Source organism: Nelumbo lutea, chromosome 7, assembly GCF_056320005.1.
Source record: "Nelumbo lutea isolate HS-2025 chromosome 7, American lotus-T2T, whole genome shotgun sequence".
Taxonomy (NCBI): Eukaryota; Viridiplantae; Streptophyta; class Magnoliopsida; order Proteales; family Nelumbonaceae; genus Nelumbo; species Nelumbo lutea.
The window spans coordinates 16,497,100-16,509,028 of NC_142690.1; the positions used below are offsets into that span (position 1 = coordinate 16,497,100).

Below are 11,929 nucleotides of genomic sequence, written 5' to 3' on the forward strand. Positions count from 1 at the left end.
GCCGTTGATCGGCAATAAAGTTGAATGCTATGTAGACGATATGGTCGTTAAGACCCAGCTTTCAAACTATTTAATAAGTGACTTACAATGTGTTTTTGAAATTCTGTGTAAGTACATTATGAAGCTAAACCCTAACAAGTGTGTCTTCGGTGTCACCTCGGGTAAGTTCCTAGGTTACATAGTTAACCGACGTGGCATCGAAGCCAACTCCCAAAAAAATAAAGGCCATCCTAGATATGAGGCCACCTCATAAATTGAAGGAGGTTCAAAGGCTGAACGGTCGTATAGCCGCTCTAAGCCGCTTCATGTCCAAGTCAGCAGATCGCTGCTTGCCTTTTTTCAAGGCAATTAAAAAAAGTAAGGATTTTGAATGGACCAAAGAATGCCAGTTCACCATTGATGAGCTGAAAAAGTACTTAGCCAGCATCCCGGTTTTGACCCGACCCGAGGAGGGAGATGTTTTGAAGCTATACCTCTCCGTGAGTGATGAGGTGGTCAGCTCAATACTGATAAAGGAAGTAGATCGAGTCCAACGACCTATCTACTATGTTAGTAAAGTTTTATGGGACGCAAAAACAAGGTACCCAGAGATCGAGAAACTAGCGTACACACTGGTCATCGTAGATCGGAAGCTTCATCCATACTTCCAAGTCCGCACAGTCGTCGTCCTCACCAACAAACCTCTGAGGCAAATCTTACTCAAGCCCAAGGTATTTGACAGACTGACAAAGTGGGCCATCAAAATCAGCGAGTACGACATCCGGTACGAGCTTCAGACAGCGATTAAGGCCCAATCCTTGGCCGACTTCATTGCAGAGTGCACCTTCAGCATCGCAGTCCTTGAACCGATTGAGCTCGGGCACAGAGAGGAAGCTTCAACCAGTGCGGCACCGGTCCCGGTTAGAGCAAGGCCAACCTGGGACGAGGAGCCCTGGATCCTCCATGTGGATGGCTCATCCAATCAACAAGGAAGCGGAGCCGGCATTATTCTGTACGGGCCAAGCAGGGTGAAGCTGGAGTACGCACTTCAGTTCGAGTTCGTGGCATCTAATAACGAAGCAGAGTACGAAGCACTGATAGCCGGGCTCACTCTAGTGAACGAGGTGCAAGCGAAACACATCATCATCTGCAGCGACTCCCAACTCGTAGTCAACCAGGTCACCGGCGATTACGAAGTTCGCGACCCCACCATGGCTGCTTATCTAGCCAAGGTCAGGGAAGTTCTATGCAACTTCCAATCATACTTCATCAAGCAGATACCAAGGTTCGAGAACGCTGATGCCGATGCCTTATCCCGGTTAGCCACCACGAGCATCAATACCATGAGGATCGTGTACATAGAGAACCTACCTCATCCCAGCATTCTCGGGGGGGGGGGGGGGGGGGGGGGGCAGAAGAGGTCGCTCCTGTTACACAAACCGAGCCGAGCTGGATTGACCCACTCGCAAGCTACCTGCTTCACGGAACCCTCCCTGTAGATTGCAATGCGTCCAGAAGGGTAGAGCAACAGGTAGCCAAGTACGTCATGATAGACAAACGGCTGTACCGGAGATCCTACACGCTCCCCTACTTGCGCTGCTTGCGACCCTCAGAGGCTGAGCTCATTCTCTCTGACACTCATGAAGGCCTGTGTGGCGAACACTTGGGGGAAGTCACAAACAGAGCTATACTCCGTGGATTAAAAGCTCTTTTAGCCCGAGCTAAGGGACTATGGGTAGACAAGCTGCCCAGCGTACTATGGGTTTACCGAACCACTGTCAAGACTGCCACATGTGAAGCCCCCTTCAACCTCACCTATGGCACGGAAGCGGTAATCCTAGCCGAGATCGAGATACCTACATTACGCCTGGAGGCATACGATGAAGAAGCAAACGATGACGAGCTCCGTACCAACCTCGACCTGGTAGAGGAAGTACGGGACCTTGCATATATCCGAACCGCAGCCTACCATCAGAGAGTGGCTCGGTACTATAACGCCCGGATCAAGAAGCGACACTTCTATGTTGGAGACCTAATCCTTCGGAAAGTTATGGCACCTGAGCCCGGTGTAGGTAATCTCGAACCAAACTGGGAAGGTCCCTATCGAGTGAAGCGGGTACTCAAGGAAGGTATGTACGAGCTCGAAACCTTAGAAGGGAAACAGGTACCTCGAGCTTGGAACATTAGCAATTTAAGGCGATACTACCTGTGATCGTCGAATTGGTGAGCGGATTGCGAGTCACTCCCAGAAGTCTAAGGACTAAAATGCTGAGATAATAGAAGAGCTTGGCATCCTATAAGTCCAGTCGCCTCTTCAGAATGGGCGGATAAGTCCCAGTCGCCTCTTCGACATGGGCAGACAAGTCCTAGTCGCCTCTTCGGCATAGGCAGATAAGTCCTAGTCACCTCTTTGGCATAGGCAAATTACCTCTAAAGCCTAAGGCGTAGACAGCTTGGGTATGAACCCTACGATGTCTAACCCACTTCGGCGCATAACAACAGGTTGGACCTGTAAGGGACAAACGGCATTTAAATGAGTAGCATGTGCGCAAAACAGGTCGGGTATATACCCAGTAGTGTCGCTCACCTCGGCGTAAACTATGTAAAATTACCCCTACTAAGTAGACAGTTCAGGGTAACAAACACTTAGAAAAATTTTTTACTTTGGTTATCCTTACTTGTTGTCCAGGTCGGTAGCTCGACAATTTGGGTAACCTATACACTTGTTGCCCAAATCGGGAGTTATCTATACTTAGAATATTTTTACACAAGGATTACTCAAAGAAGTTCATATTTCATTAATGAAAAGTGTAAGTACAAAGATTTCATTGTAACCCGAGCTCAATGGCCTTGGGGTGTATATCCAAAACATAAAAAAAGAGAAAGCCAGAATCATGCTTGAGGACTGCCAGTCGGATCGGTCTCCATATGATCTCCCGCGTCCTCTTGACCCGAGGAGCCCGCCTCTTGGACCTCGTCGTCACTCTCTTCCTCTGATGAGTTGTGCTCTTCGTTCGTCGCTTTCGCCACCTCGGGGGTAAGGCCCGACATAGTGAGGACTCCGAGATCAAGGTCGGGGAACTTCTGCCGCACTAAGTACCTACACAGTTTGAACCCGGAACGATAAGAGCTCGATCCATATTCGACCTGGAGATCGTGGAACTCCGAGGATTCCTTGAAGCGTTTGATGGCATCGCTTCTTTCTTCAACCCGCGCCTCTTGGATGGTGGTCCCAAAGATCTTAGTTCGCTCTTGAACCATCGCTTCAAGATTTTCAACTTCTCATTGAAGCCTCGCCTTCTCCTCGGTCATTGTCGAGATCAGCTCCTGTTGCTTCAACTTCTCCTCGGTCATCGCGGAGATTTGTTCCTGCTGCTTTTCCTTCTCCTTGGTCAAGACCAAGATCAGTTCCTTTTGGCTTTCAGCTCCCTTCTTGGCCCAAAGTACCTCACCCCGATCTATGTCCAGGTCGCGGTGAAGCTATCGTACTTTCTCCTCAGCATCCTGAGCCTGCTTCAAGCGGATCTCAGATTGGCACATCAATGAATGGATGGCAGAGTTCACCTAGCAAAGAAAACCGAGGTAAGTACATTTGAAAAATTGACAAGAAAATAAAATATAAAGTAAGATACTTACCACCATACAGTAACCGACAGCTCGGCTTTCGAGCATGGCTATAGACATGTCAGCCCACTCCGCGACCTCGTCAGGAAAGATGGCATCCCTGCTCTTTCACATTCCGACCCGAAGAGTCATTATGCTCTCCTTGGAGGACTTGGGCCTCGGTGCCAAAGTGCTCTCTGGCTTGTGAGGTTGGACGCTTTCCTGCTCGGGTACTGAAGTGCTCCCCGGTTCATGAGACCGAGCATCCTCCTCCTGGTCATCATCCAGGTCCACTACGGGGGATTGAGGACAAACCTCCTCCTTAGGGAGCTCGACAGAGATTGGCTCCACAGCCAGGACCTCGGATGGGGTAGGGGCTGAAGGATCGGCCTCCCGGCAAAGCTTCTTTGAAGCCTTCCTCTTCTTCCCTCTCTGAGATCTCTTGAGAAGGTTCTCAGCATCGACCTTCGGCATGGTAACTGCAAGAGTAAAAGGTTAGCCACGAACTAAAAAGAACCTTAAAGTAAAACACCAAGGTGGAAACCTACCAGGAGGGCTCAGACCAGCTCGCACAAGCTTCTCCTTGGCCAAGAAATCTTTCATCTTGAGGCCGAGGTCCCTCCACGAGTTGATAACTGCCCTAGTTTCTGCATCTAATCTCACCCCGTGATCCTTGATAGCCACCCTCCAGTGAGTTGGAAAGGACCACCCTTTAGGAATCCGGACAATGAAGTACTTTCTCTTCCAGGCCGGAACCTTGTTCAGACTGCCGAACTGGATTTTGAACCCAGGCCGAGGAGAGACGTAATAGCTTTGTCTGACGTCCCCGTGCAAACAAGTAGAGTTCTTCTTAATCGAACCGATTGAACTGAAGGTGTCTAAGGACAAAGGACGGTCGTACTCATGAAATAGGGAGATGGTACCAACTATGTTCCGAATAGAGTTCGGGTGAATTTGGTCAATGGTAATGTTAAAGAATTTAACTACCTCCACAATGAAGGGGTGAAGCGGAAAGCACAGCCCGACAGCGAGCTACTCCTCAAAGACCACGAGCTCATGGTGATCGTGAGCCCAAGGATATTGACCTAGAGGTATACTACAGACTAAGTTATCGGGAAGACGATAGTGAGCTACTAAACACATCAGTCTATCTGAGGTCATAGTAGAGGGACCGAAGTCGTCTAGGTCCTGACCTCGGGAAGAAGATGGGGCCTCCATTCTAGAGGATGGTCCCTCTTCCCGAACCTCGGTCTCCCCGAGCCGAGATGGCTCAACCTCGGGCACCGAAGTCCCCTCCAAAGACCGAAGGGGGGAGTCGCCCAGCGACGAGCCAGCCTCCCCAACAGGGGCCGCGGTTTGTACCTCGGCACCTTCAACCTCACTAAAAGTACCTAAGAGACTATCTAAACTGGAGCTAGACATGATTAGAAGAGAAAGGAAGAACAAGCTCAAGAAAACGTAAACTCACCAAGAAGAGTGTGACCTCGGAAAATGAAGAAGGAATCAGCGAGCTGAAGGACTCCGACGCGACCTCAAAACAGAGACTTGTGAGTTTGTGGCAAGAAAAATGAGTCTCGGGCCCCCTATTTATAGCCGCTATGTCCAAAAACTAATTGTCGAGATCAAATCGATCCAACGGCTCCTAGAAAAACCGGCTATGCGACCCCCGAGGATGAAATCGGTTTAGCATGTTTTTTTACGTCCTCGGAGTTTATAGACCCCGTGACGTCCATGCGTAGACATACACGATCTGGGTTTTTTCTGGTTGAACCACATGGTCGAACAAGTCCGACCAGTGATTCGTCTGAATAGTTGCCTAAACCTCAGACCAAATCCACTTGGCTCGTCATGAACTCTCCGCACCGGGCCGGGACCCCTGGCTCGGGGAGTGGGGGGCAATTGATGTAGGGTGATTTGGCCCGACCTGGTAATAGGGGGACACGTGGACACGACCTAACTAGTGGGACAACAACTCAGTCTGACACGCCAAGTCCGCAATGGATCGAGCTCGGATAACCAGACCACCTTGGGACAAGTCTACCCCGGTGCAAAGTCACATCAGGACCACCTCGGTCCCAAGGCACTTCAGCACTCATATCAGGTCGGATCTAAAGAGCACGAGCTCAGGCAATGTTGACCGACCACTGCATGGCAACCCTGAGGATCTCGTCACCATACTCCGCGTCTTACGGGATCGTACCTTGTAACGGCTAATATTATCTACCCACTCCCCGATTCAGGCAGAAATGGTCAGCCTTACCGGTTGGTAGCGTTATCCCCAAATTAACACGGAAACGGATCCTGTCGCAGTGATAATCCTAGAACTAATCCACGGAACCCGCAGAGACTCTAGTATATAAAGGCTCCATCCCCTGGAGGTGAGGGTTGCGTAATCTCTGCTCTCTAGCCCTCTTACAATCTAAGATCATTTTCACATCGCAACCAAGTGCTAACTTAAGCATCGGAGCAACCTCATCGGATAAACCACCCCGGGTTCTCTGGTTCATCTCTTGCAGATTCATTAAGCCCGTCGTTGCTGATAGCCAGATCACCTCCAGCAGGGAGTAGCCGGATTGTGCCTCATCAAGTCCCATATATAGACACTACTTTTCATTTTTAATTTTCAAAATGTTGTTGGGGAAGTGGTGGCTAATTTTCCACCTCCTAGTTTGGGAAATGAGCTTGGGTGTAGGCTTAAAGAGATGAATTTTTAAAACCCAATATTACCCTCGTCCCCTTCCTCCGACCTCTCTCTCGCTTCCCTCTATCTTCCTCCGACTGTCCCCGTCAACACCAGATCAACGGGAGCAACTTTGCTGACAGATCCAACTCTCAAAGGAGGTCTGGTTCATCGTGGTTGCACCAAAGAATTGATCCAGCACAAAGTATTCTTGTGCAGACTCTCAAAACCCAGCTGGGAACTGAGTGTCGAAATGTTGCAATAACTTGCAAGTATACCATTGCTAAGATCATTTGGATAAAGTCACTCCAATTCAGAGTTTGGTTTTCCTTTTATCATTTGTTCCTATGTTATGGTGTGACAATATTGGACATACTTAGCTTAGCATTAGTCCAGTTTTTCATGCCCAAACTGTACACATTGAAATTGATTTTCTTGTTAACTATATGGGATAATGTCTCTAATGGGCAGTTGTGTGTTCAGTTCATTTCATCCAAAGATCAAGTTTCGGATGTCATGACTAAAGGTCCGAGTTCCTCCTCCACCATTTTGTTGAACTTAGATGCAAGTAGAATGTTCTCACTCCTAATTCTACTTAAGGTGGGATGTTTGATAGAACTCGGTCCTCCATCAATCGATTAATTTGGTCACCATACAATCTCTCCAATATATATGGAAAAATCTCACTAAAATATTTTCTAATATATTTTATTTATCTGGATAAATATTATGTTTATTCAGGAAAGTATTTCCCAAGTAAAATACTTGCCGAGTAAGTGAGGTTCCAGCATTAATTCATGTGTGAAACAAGTTACCAGGGTAAAGAGAGAGGCAAAAGGGAAAGAGTAGTGTTAATTATCAGCATGTAAGCAAGCTTACAGGAGGATATTTTCCAGGTAATTGATAGTCTCTGATATCTTCAGTTACGATGATAATAAGAAGACATGCACAAATGAATTTTTATATTGATTTGTAATGCTCAATGGCACAATCACATGTAATCTTACCGACTGTAAAAGAAATATACAAACATGCAAAAGAAACAAACAAGAAAAATTACATCAACTGCTGTATAACTTGTTCTTATTATATATATAATAACAACCACTATATTGCAATACTTAATTTAAATGGGTTCAATCAACAAAGATTTCACATGGTTTCTGGTTTCACGGTCTTGAATCCCAATCCCATCTCCATATTGGTAAATGAGATGTGCAACTCGAGCTATGTTCAAGGTGATATCAAGGAACGTTTTGTGTTGATGAGGAACTTGAGAGGTGCATTCTCTATTCATTTGCTTCCACGTCTTGATTACCATTCCTGTTATGTGTTCACAAGCCACTGCTTCAGAAACATTCGCTTCTAGCATATAACATCGGATTGAAGAGGGAACATCACCTCTTTCTAATTCTTCCTATCAATGCATGCCACATAAAAAAGGTTTATTACTTTAAACTTAAAAAAAAAAAAATTAAGGCTCAGTTTGGAAAGAGTATAAATGCAAATATGTACAGTATAAATACATACAAAATAGTACAAAAGATAAGGATTTGCATTTGTAATCTTTCCAAATTCAACCTAAGATACTATTTGGCAAGTCTTTTTAGAAAGATCTTCCGACAGCCTAAATGGTCAAAAGATTAGTGAGTTTTTGAAATCCTGTCCTTAAAGATATAGACTATCCGGTTAGCATGCATCTTAAGCTAGCTAGTTGGTTAGCATGCTTCCGGATTTTTTAGCCATTTTAGGCTTTCATAAACTTTTTTAGGGCATATATCTTTTTGGCTTCCTATCTTTATTTTCTTTAAGAATTGCCAAACACCTAAACAAATAGTATTGGTTTTAAAGACACATGAATAATTACCTTTGAAGTTGCCAAATCATTGCAAAGTCTAATAATCATAGATGAACAGTAAGGAAGACTTGGACTTTTCTTTAAGAATTCTTTTGCCTCTTCTGATACCTCATCACTTGTAGCAAAAAGTGAATGAACCAGTAAGACACCACCTGATGATGAAACCCAAGCATTGTTTAGATATTCTTGTAGGGATGGTGAATATCTCATATTGTACCATCTTGCCTCCAATAATAATGCTGCACAAAAATCTGCCCACTAAGACAAATAGAGCTTTCAATCAACAAATGAGACCAAAATATTCGTAACCACCAAGCAAATTTAATTTCAACATAAGAATTAATCCATACCGCTTTCTTAAGATAGGCGATGATGTTCACCTTTTGTTGTTTCTCAATTTCACAAGCAATTTCATTAGTTGTATTATATAAAGCTAGGAAACAAGACTTCATATAATCTGGAAGGTGTTTTATTTCCATTTCATCCCACCTGAAAATAATTTCAGTGAAAAGAAATAATAATTAGTAAAATCATAAAAATAGATCGAACCATTAAAGGTATCCGGAAAATATCGATCAGCAGGTCAATCGGGCCAAGCATGGCTGAAGGTAACTAAATTATAGTCCAAATTAAATTAAATTAAAGGTCCCGCCGAGTACATGTCTTTTCGCGTGTGTCGGTTGCCAAGTTTTTCATATAAAATAAATTTAAATTTTTTTTTACAAAAAGATCTTTCAAAAAAGATTTGCCAAACAACATCGGTTAATCTCGCACTCAGCCCATAAAAGGGTCTTTAGATCGACTAACCTATTGACGGCATCACTGAATTGCTCTAATTCGTCTAGTGAACCATAAATGTCGTACACATCATCAAGTAACATAATTAAACAAATAACTTTGGTAAGCGATTTTCTGAGAAATCCATGCTGAGGCCTGAAAGACACTCCAACAGTCCATAAGAAACTCTCCACCAATCGATCCCTTGCAAATTTTAATGTCTGTGCAAGTCCAAGATTCGTCCACCACCTGTACGCATCAGTGGCAATTAAACAAACTAAGTCAGGATGCAAAAGTAAGAAAGATGTATGTAGGTTTCCTCATGACTTATGTTAATGGTTGTTGATTTGGGTAAAACATGTGCATTTAATATATGGCCTGTTTGACCCAGTTAGACTTGCATACCCTCCATCTGTGGAAGGGCATGTGTGAAGTCATTTAAAATGGTTCTCACCAGTTTTCCCAGTCAGACCGTCCAGATGGGAAGAAATGATAGATCAATCTCACCTAAGCACGTTACTGCATCAGTTGCAGTTGACATGTCACCATCATGAGTCATGACTAAGAGGTACCATTGTTTCAACCAAGGCGAGTGGCTGTTAAATAACGAAGAAAAAACAAGAAGTGATAGACCAACCTCTCTGATATCCTGGTCTATCTCTATATTTTGCTCAACACAGCTCCCTGCTTGATTGTCTTGCGTGTGGATTAAGTTGGGTTGTAAACCATGTATAAATTAATTGGTTGCACCATCATAATATTGATTGCTAATTATTTTAACATATTAATCATACGCACTTACCTTGAAACCTCTTTGAGATCTTCTTGATGTATAGCCTGCACCATGTTGAAGTTCAATTTGGCTAGTTGAAGTAAATTTTTGTTGATCTGACCTCGTCTCTCACATTCGCTGATGTACCACCTAGCTTCTGACCACTTCACTCTCCGGTGCAAAGGGGTCTCCAATGCACGAGCCACTTGCTCAGCTAGGTCATCTCCGAACTCTACCTTTGTTCTGAGGTTCATGAGATTTCTTCTTGTGAAAGTTTGGGCCTCGTCTAGGAATGCTTCCCCCTCCAAAGCAAGGTGAGAGGCCTCGTACAAGTGAAGCATTCCCTTTGTATCCTTGGAAATGCTAACCATGAAACTACCATTCTCATCCATGAAGCTTTTGAAAACATCTGCATTTAGTCAATTCAATCATGCACTTTGCAAGTTTTTCATCCAACATAGTTAATCACTTTTTTCTGGGATAGAAAATGTCATAGTAATAATTGATGGAAATTGGGAACACAAAAACTAGGCTGTCTTCAAAAGGTTATATTTTGAATAGTTATGACTGTTAATTTTGAATAGTGTCTCTTGATCACACCTAATCAAATCGTGATTGTTGAGCATCACACCAAAAGTCAAAGCCACCTTACACATGTGCAAGCAAAACATGGTTGTGCCACACACGCATGGGTGCATTACAAGGTAGCAAGCCTCCATACTCTCTCCTCTTATATTTCTAAGAAATGTAAATAAACTTCTATTTAAAAATTCAAAACATATTTAATTAATTTTCAATGTGGGACAAGTTGAAAATTAGTTTTAGTATAAGAAAATATTTTCCAAAATATATGTTATGTAATTAACCAATCAAACCCCCATTGAATTTAATCTCTAGTAAGATTAAAATCCATTAGTAAATTGGTGTTTGATGTCTACCTTGATTGACATAATAACCATGCTGTCTGAGGAGATTAAAGCGTAAAGCTGTAGCATAAAGGGAAGTTCCTACTTCAGAGATGTGGATGGACGATACTGTGTCGAGGAATCTTTTGATCTCCTTGTCAAATAGGTATCCAACACCTAACCTTTGCAGATCATATATCAGTTCGAGCTGAGACAATGGCTTCAAGTCTTTATCCTCAAAAGTCTCCCTCAAATTCTCCTTCAACATTTGAACTCCTTCTTTGTACGTGTCTTTCTTCATAATAGAGTATAATTCAATGTTTTAATCCAGGTGTATTCCATCAAAAAACAGAAGGAATCGTTCATAATCCATTGGAAATTAAATCCTAGGATAAATTATCAGGAAGGGCTTGATTATATTAAAAATTCAGAGAAATTTAATTTTCTTGAGGCTCAGTTTGGGAAGAGCACACTTACAGAGAATATGTACAATGCAAATATACATGCATGATTTAGAAATACCATATATATACAAGGTTTCGCACTCTTCCCAAATGGAGCCTGAGGGGCAAAACAGGGAGGAATAGAAACTTTCATATGGAAATCACTGGAATTAAATTCAGTCTCTGGTCGTGTTTGGGCTTAGATGTTTTTTCAAAACAATGTATTTGTACAGTAACAGTAATAGATCAACCAAACATATATAAAGCTGCTAACCCAGTATTCACTACTTAAGGACTGCACAAAATCGTGATCCCAGATGTTGGGCTTGTAATTGGCAGATCGTCTCTGTTGTTGAAGCTCGTCCATTTTCTTTCTCTCATTCATTGAAATGAAGGGAATGGTGTTTCAACAAGGAATCTTTGAAGGCAAAGGGCTAAGGGGTTGGCCATTGGGATGAGCAGCTTACATGTCTATATATAACTACCCTAAAGGGCACATGTTAATCACGTGTACTAGTAAACGGTACATGTCATTCACATGTATTATTAACTACTAGTTTCTTAAAAAAGTTAAGTGTCTAATAAGTAGTGTAAAGGGGTTGGCCATTGGGATGAGCAACTTACATGTCTATATCTAACTACCCTAAAGGGCACATGTTAATCACGTGCACTAGTAAAGGGTACATGTCATACACATGTATTATTAACTATTAGTTTCTTAGAAAAGTTAAGTGTCTAATAAGTAGTGTAAAGGGGTTGGCCATTGGGATGAGCAGCTTACATGTCTATATATAACTACCCTAAAGGGCACATGTTAATCATATGCACTAGTAAAGGGTACATGTCATTCACATGTATTATTAACTACTAGTTTCTTAGAAAAGTTAAGTGTCTAATAAGTAGTGTAAAGGG

At 43.2% G+C, this 11,929-nt stretch overlaps 1 protein-coding gene and 1 long non-coding RNA gene across 3 annotated transcripts; both read right to left on the minus strand.

Annotated features, from left to right (window-relative positions):
* Window positions 1–2,753: 2,753 nt before the first annotated feature.
* On the minus strand, window positions 2,754–6,482 carry LOC148845343 (uncharacterized). Its single transcript, XR_016102577.1, has 3 exons — window positions 4,131–6,482; window positions 3,616–4,061; window positions 2,754–3,543 (listed from the first exon to the last, which is right to left on the minus strand). It is a non-coding gene; the product is annotated as an uncharacterized LOC148845343 (long non-coding RNA).
* Window positions 6,483–7,214: 732 nt separating this feature from the next.
* On the minus strand, window positions 7,215–11,484 carry LOC148845344 (alpha-terpineol synthase, chloroplastic-like). Of its 2 annotated transcripts, none has more exons than XM_088956185.1 (7): window positions 11,292–11,484; window positions 10,608–10,869; window positions 9,700–10,078; window positions 8,928–9,146; window positions 8,471–8,609; window positions 8,130–8,378; window positions 7,215–7,679 (listed from the first exon to the last, which is right to left on the minus strand). In XM_088956185.1, the coding sequence occupies exons 1-7, from the start codon at window positions 11,400–11,402 to the stop codon at window positions 7,389–7,391; spliced, it is 1,650 nt and encodes a 549-aa protein (XP_088812311.1). In that variant the 5' UTR covers window positions 11,403–11,484; the 3' UTR covers window positions 7,215–7,388. The 2 variants fall into 2 exon arrangements, with proteins under 2 accessions (XP_088812311.1, XP_088812312.1); XM_088956186.1 differs by having other exon boundaries at window positions 7,462–7,585; window positions 11,292–11,483.
* Between the last annotated feature and the right edge of the window lie 445 nt (window positions 11,485–11,929).

Excerpts from the sequence above, each read along its gene's own strand:
- LOC148845344 (XM_088956185.1), bottom strand. The coding sequence starts at position 11,402 with ATGAATGAGAGAAAGAAAATGGACGAGCTTCAACAACAGAGACGATCT. Across the intron at positions 10,870-11,291 it reads CCTTAAGTAGTGAATACTGG|AAAGACACGTACAAAGAAGG; the intron begins GTTAGCAGCTTT and ends TCTATTATGAAG. Across the intron at positions 8,610-8,927 it reads TTCAGTGATGCCGTCAATAG|GTGGGATGAAATGGAAATAA; the intron begins GTTAGTCGATCT and ends AATTATTTTCAG.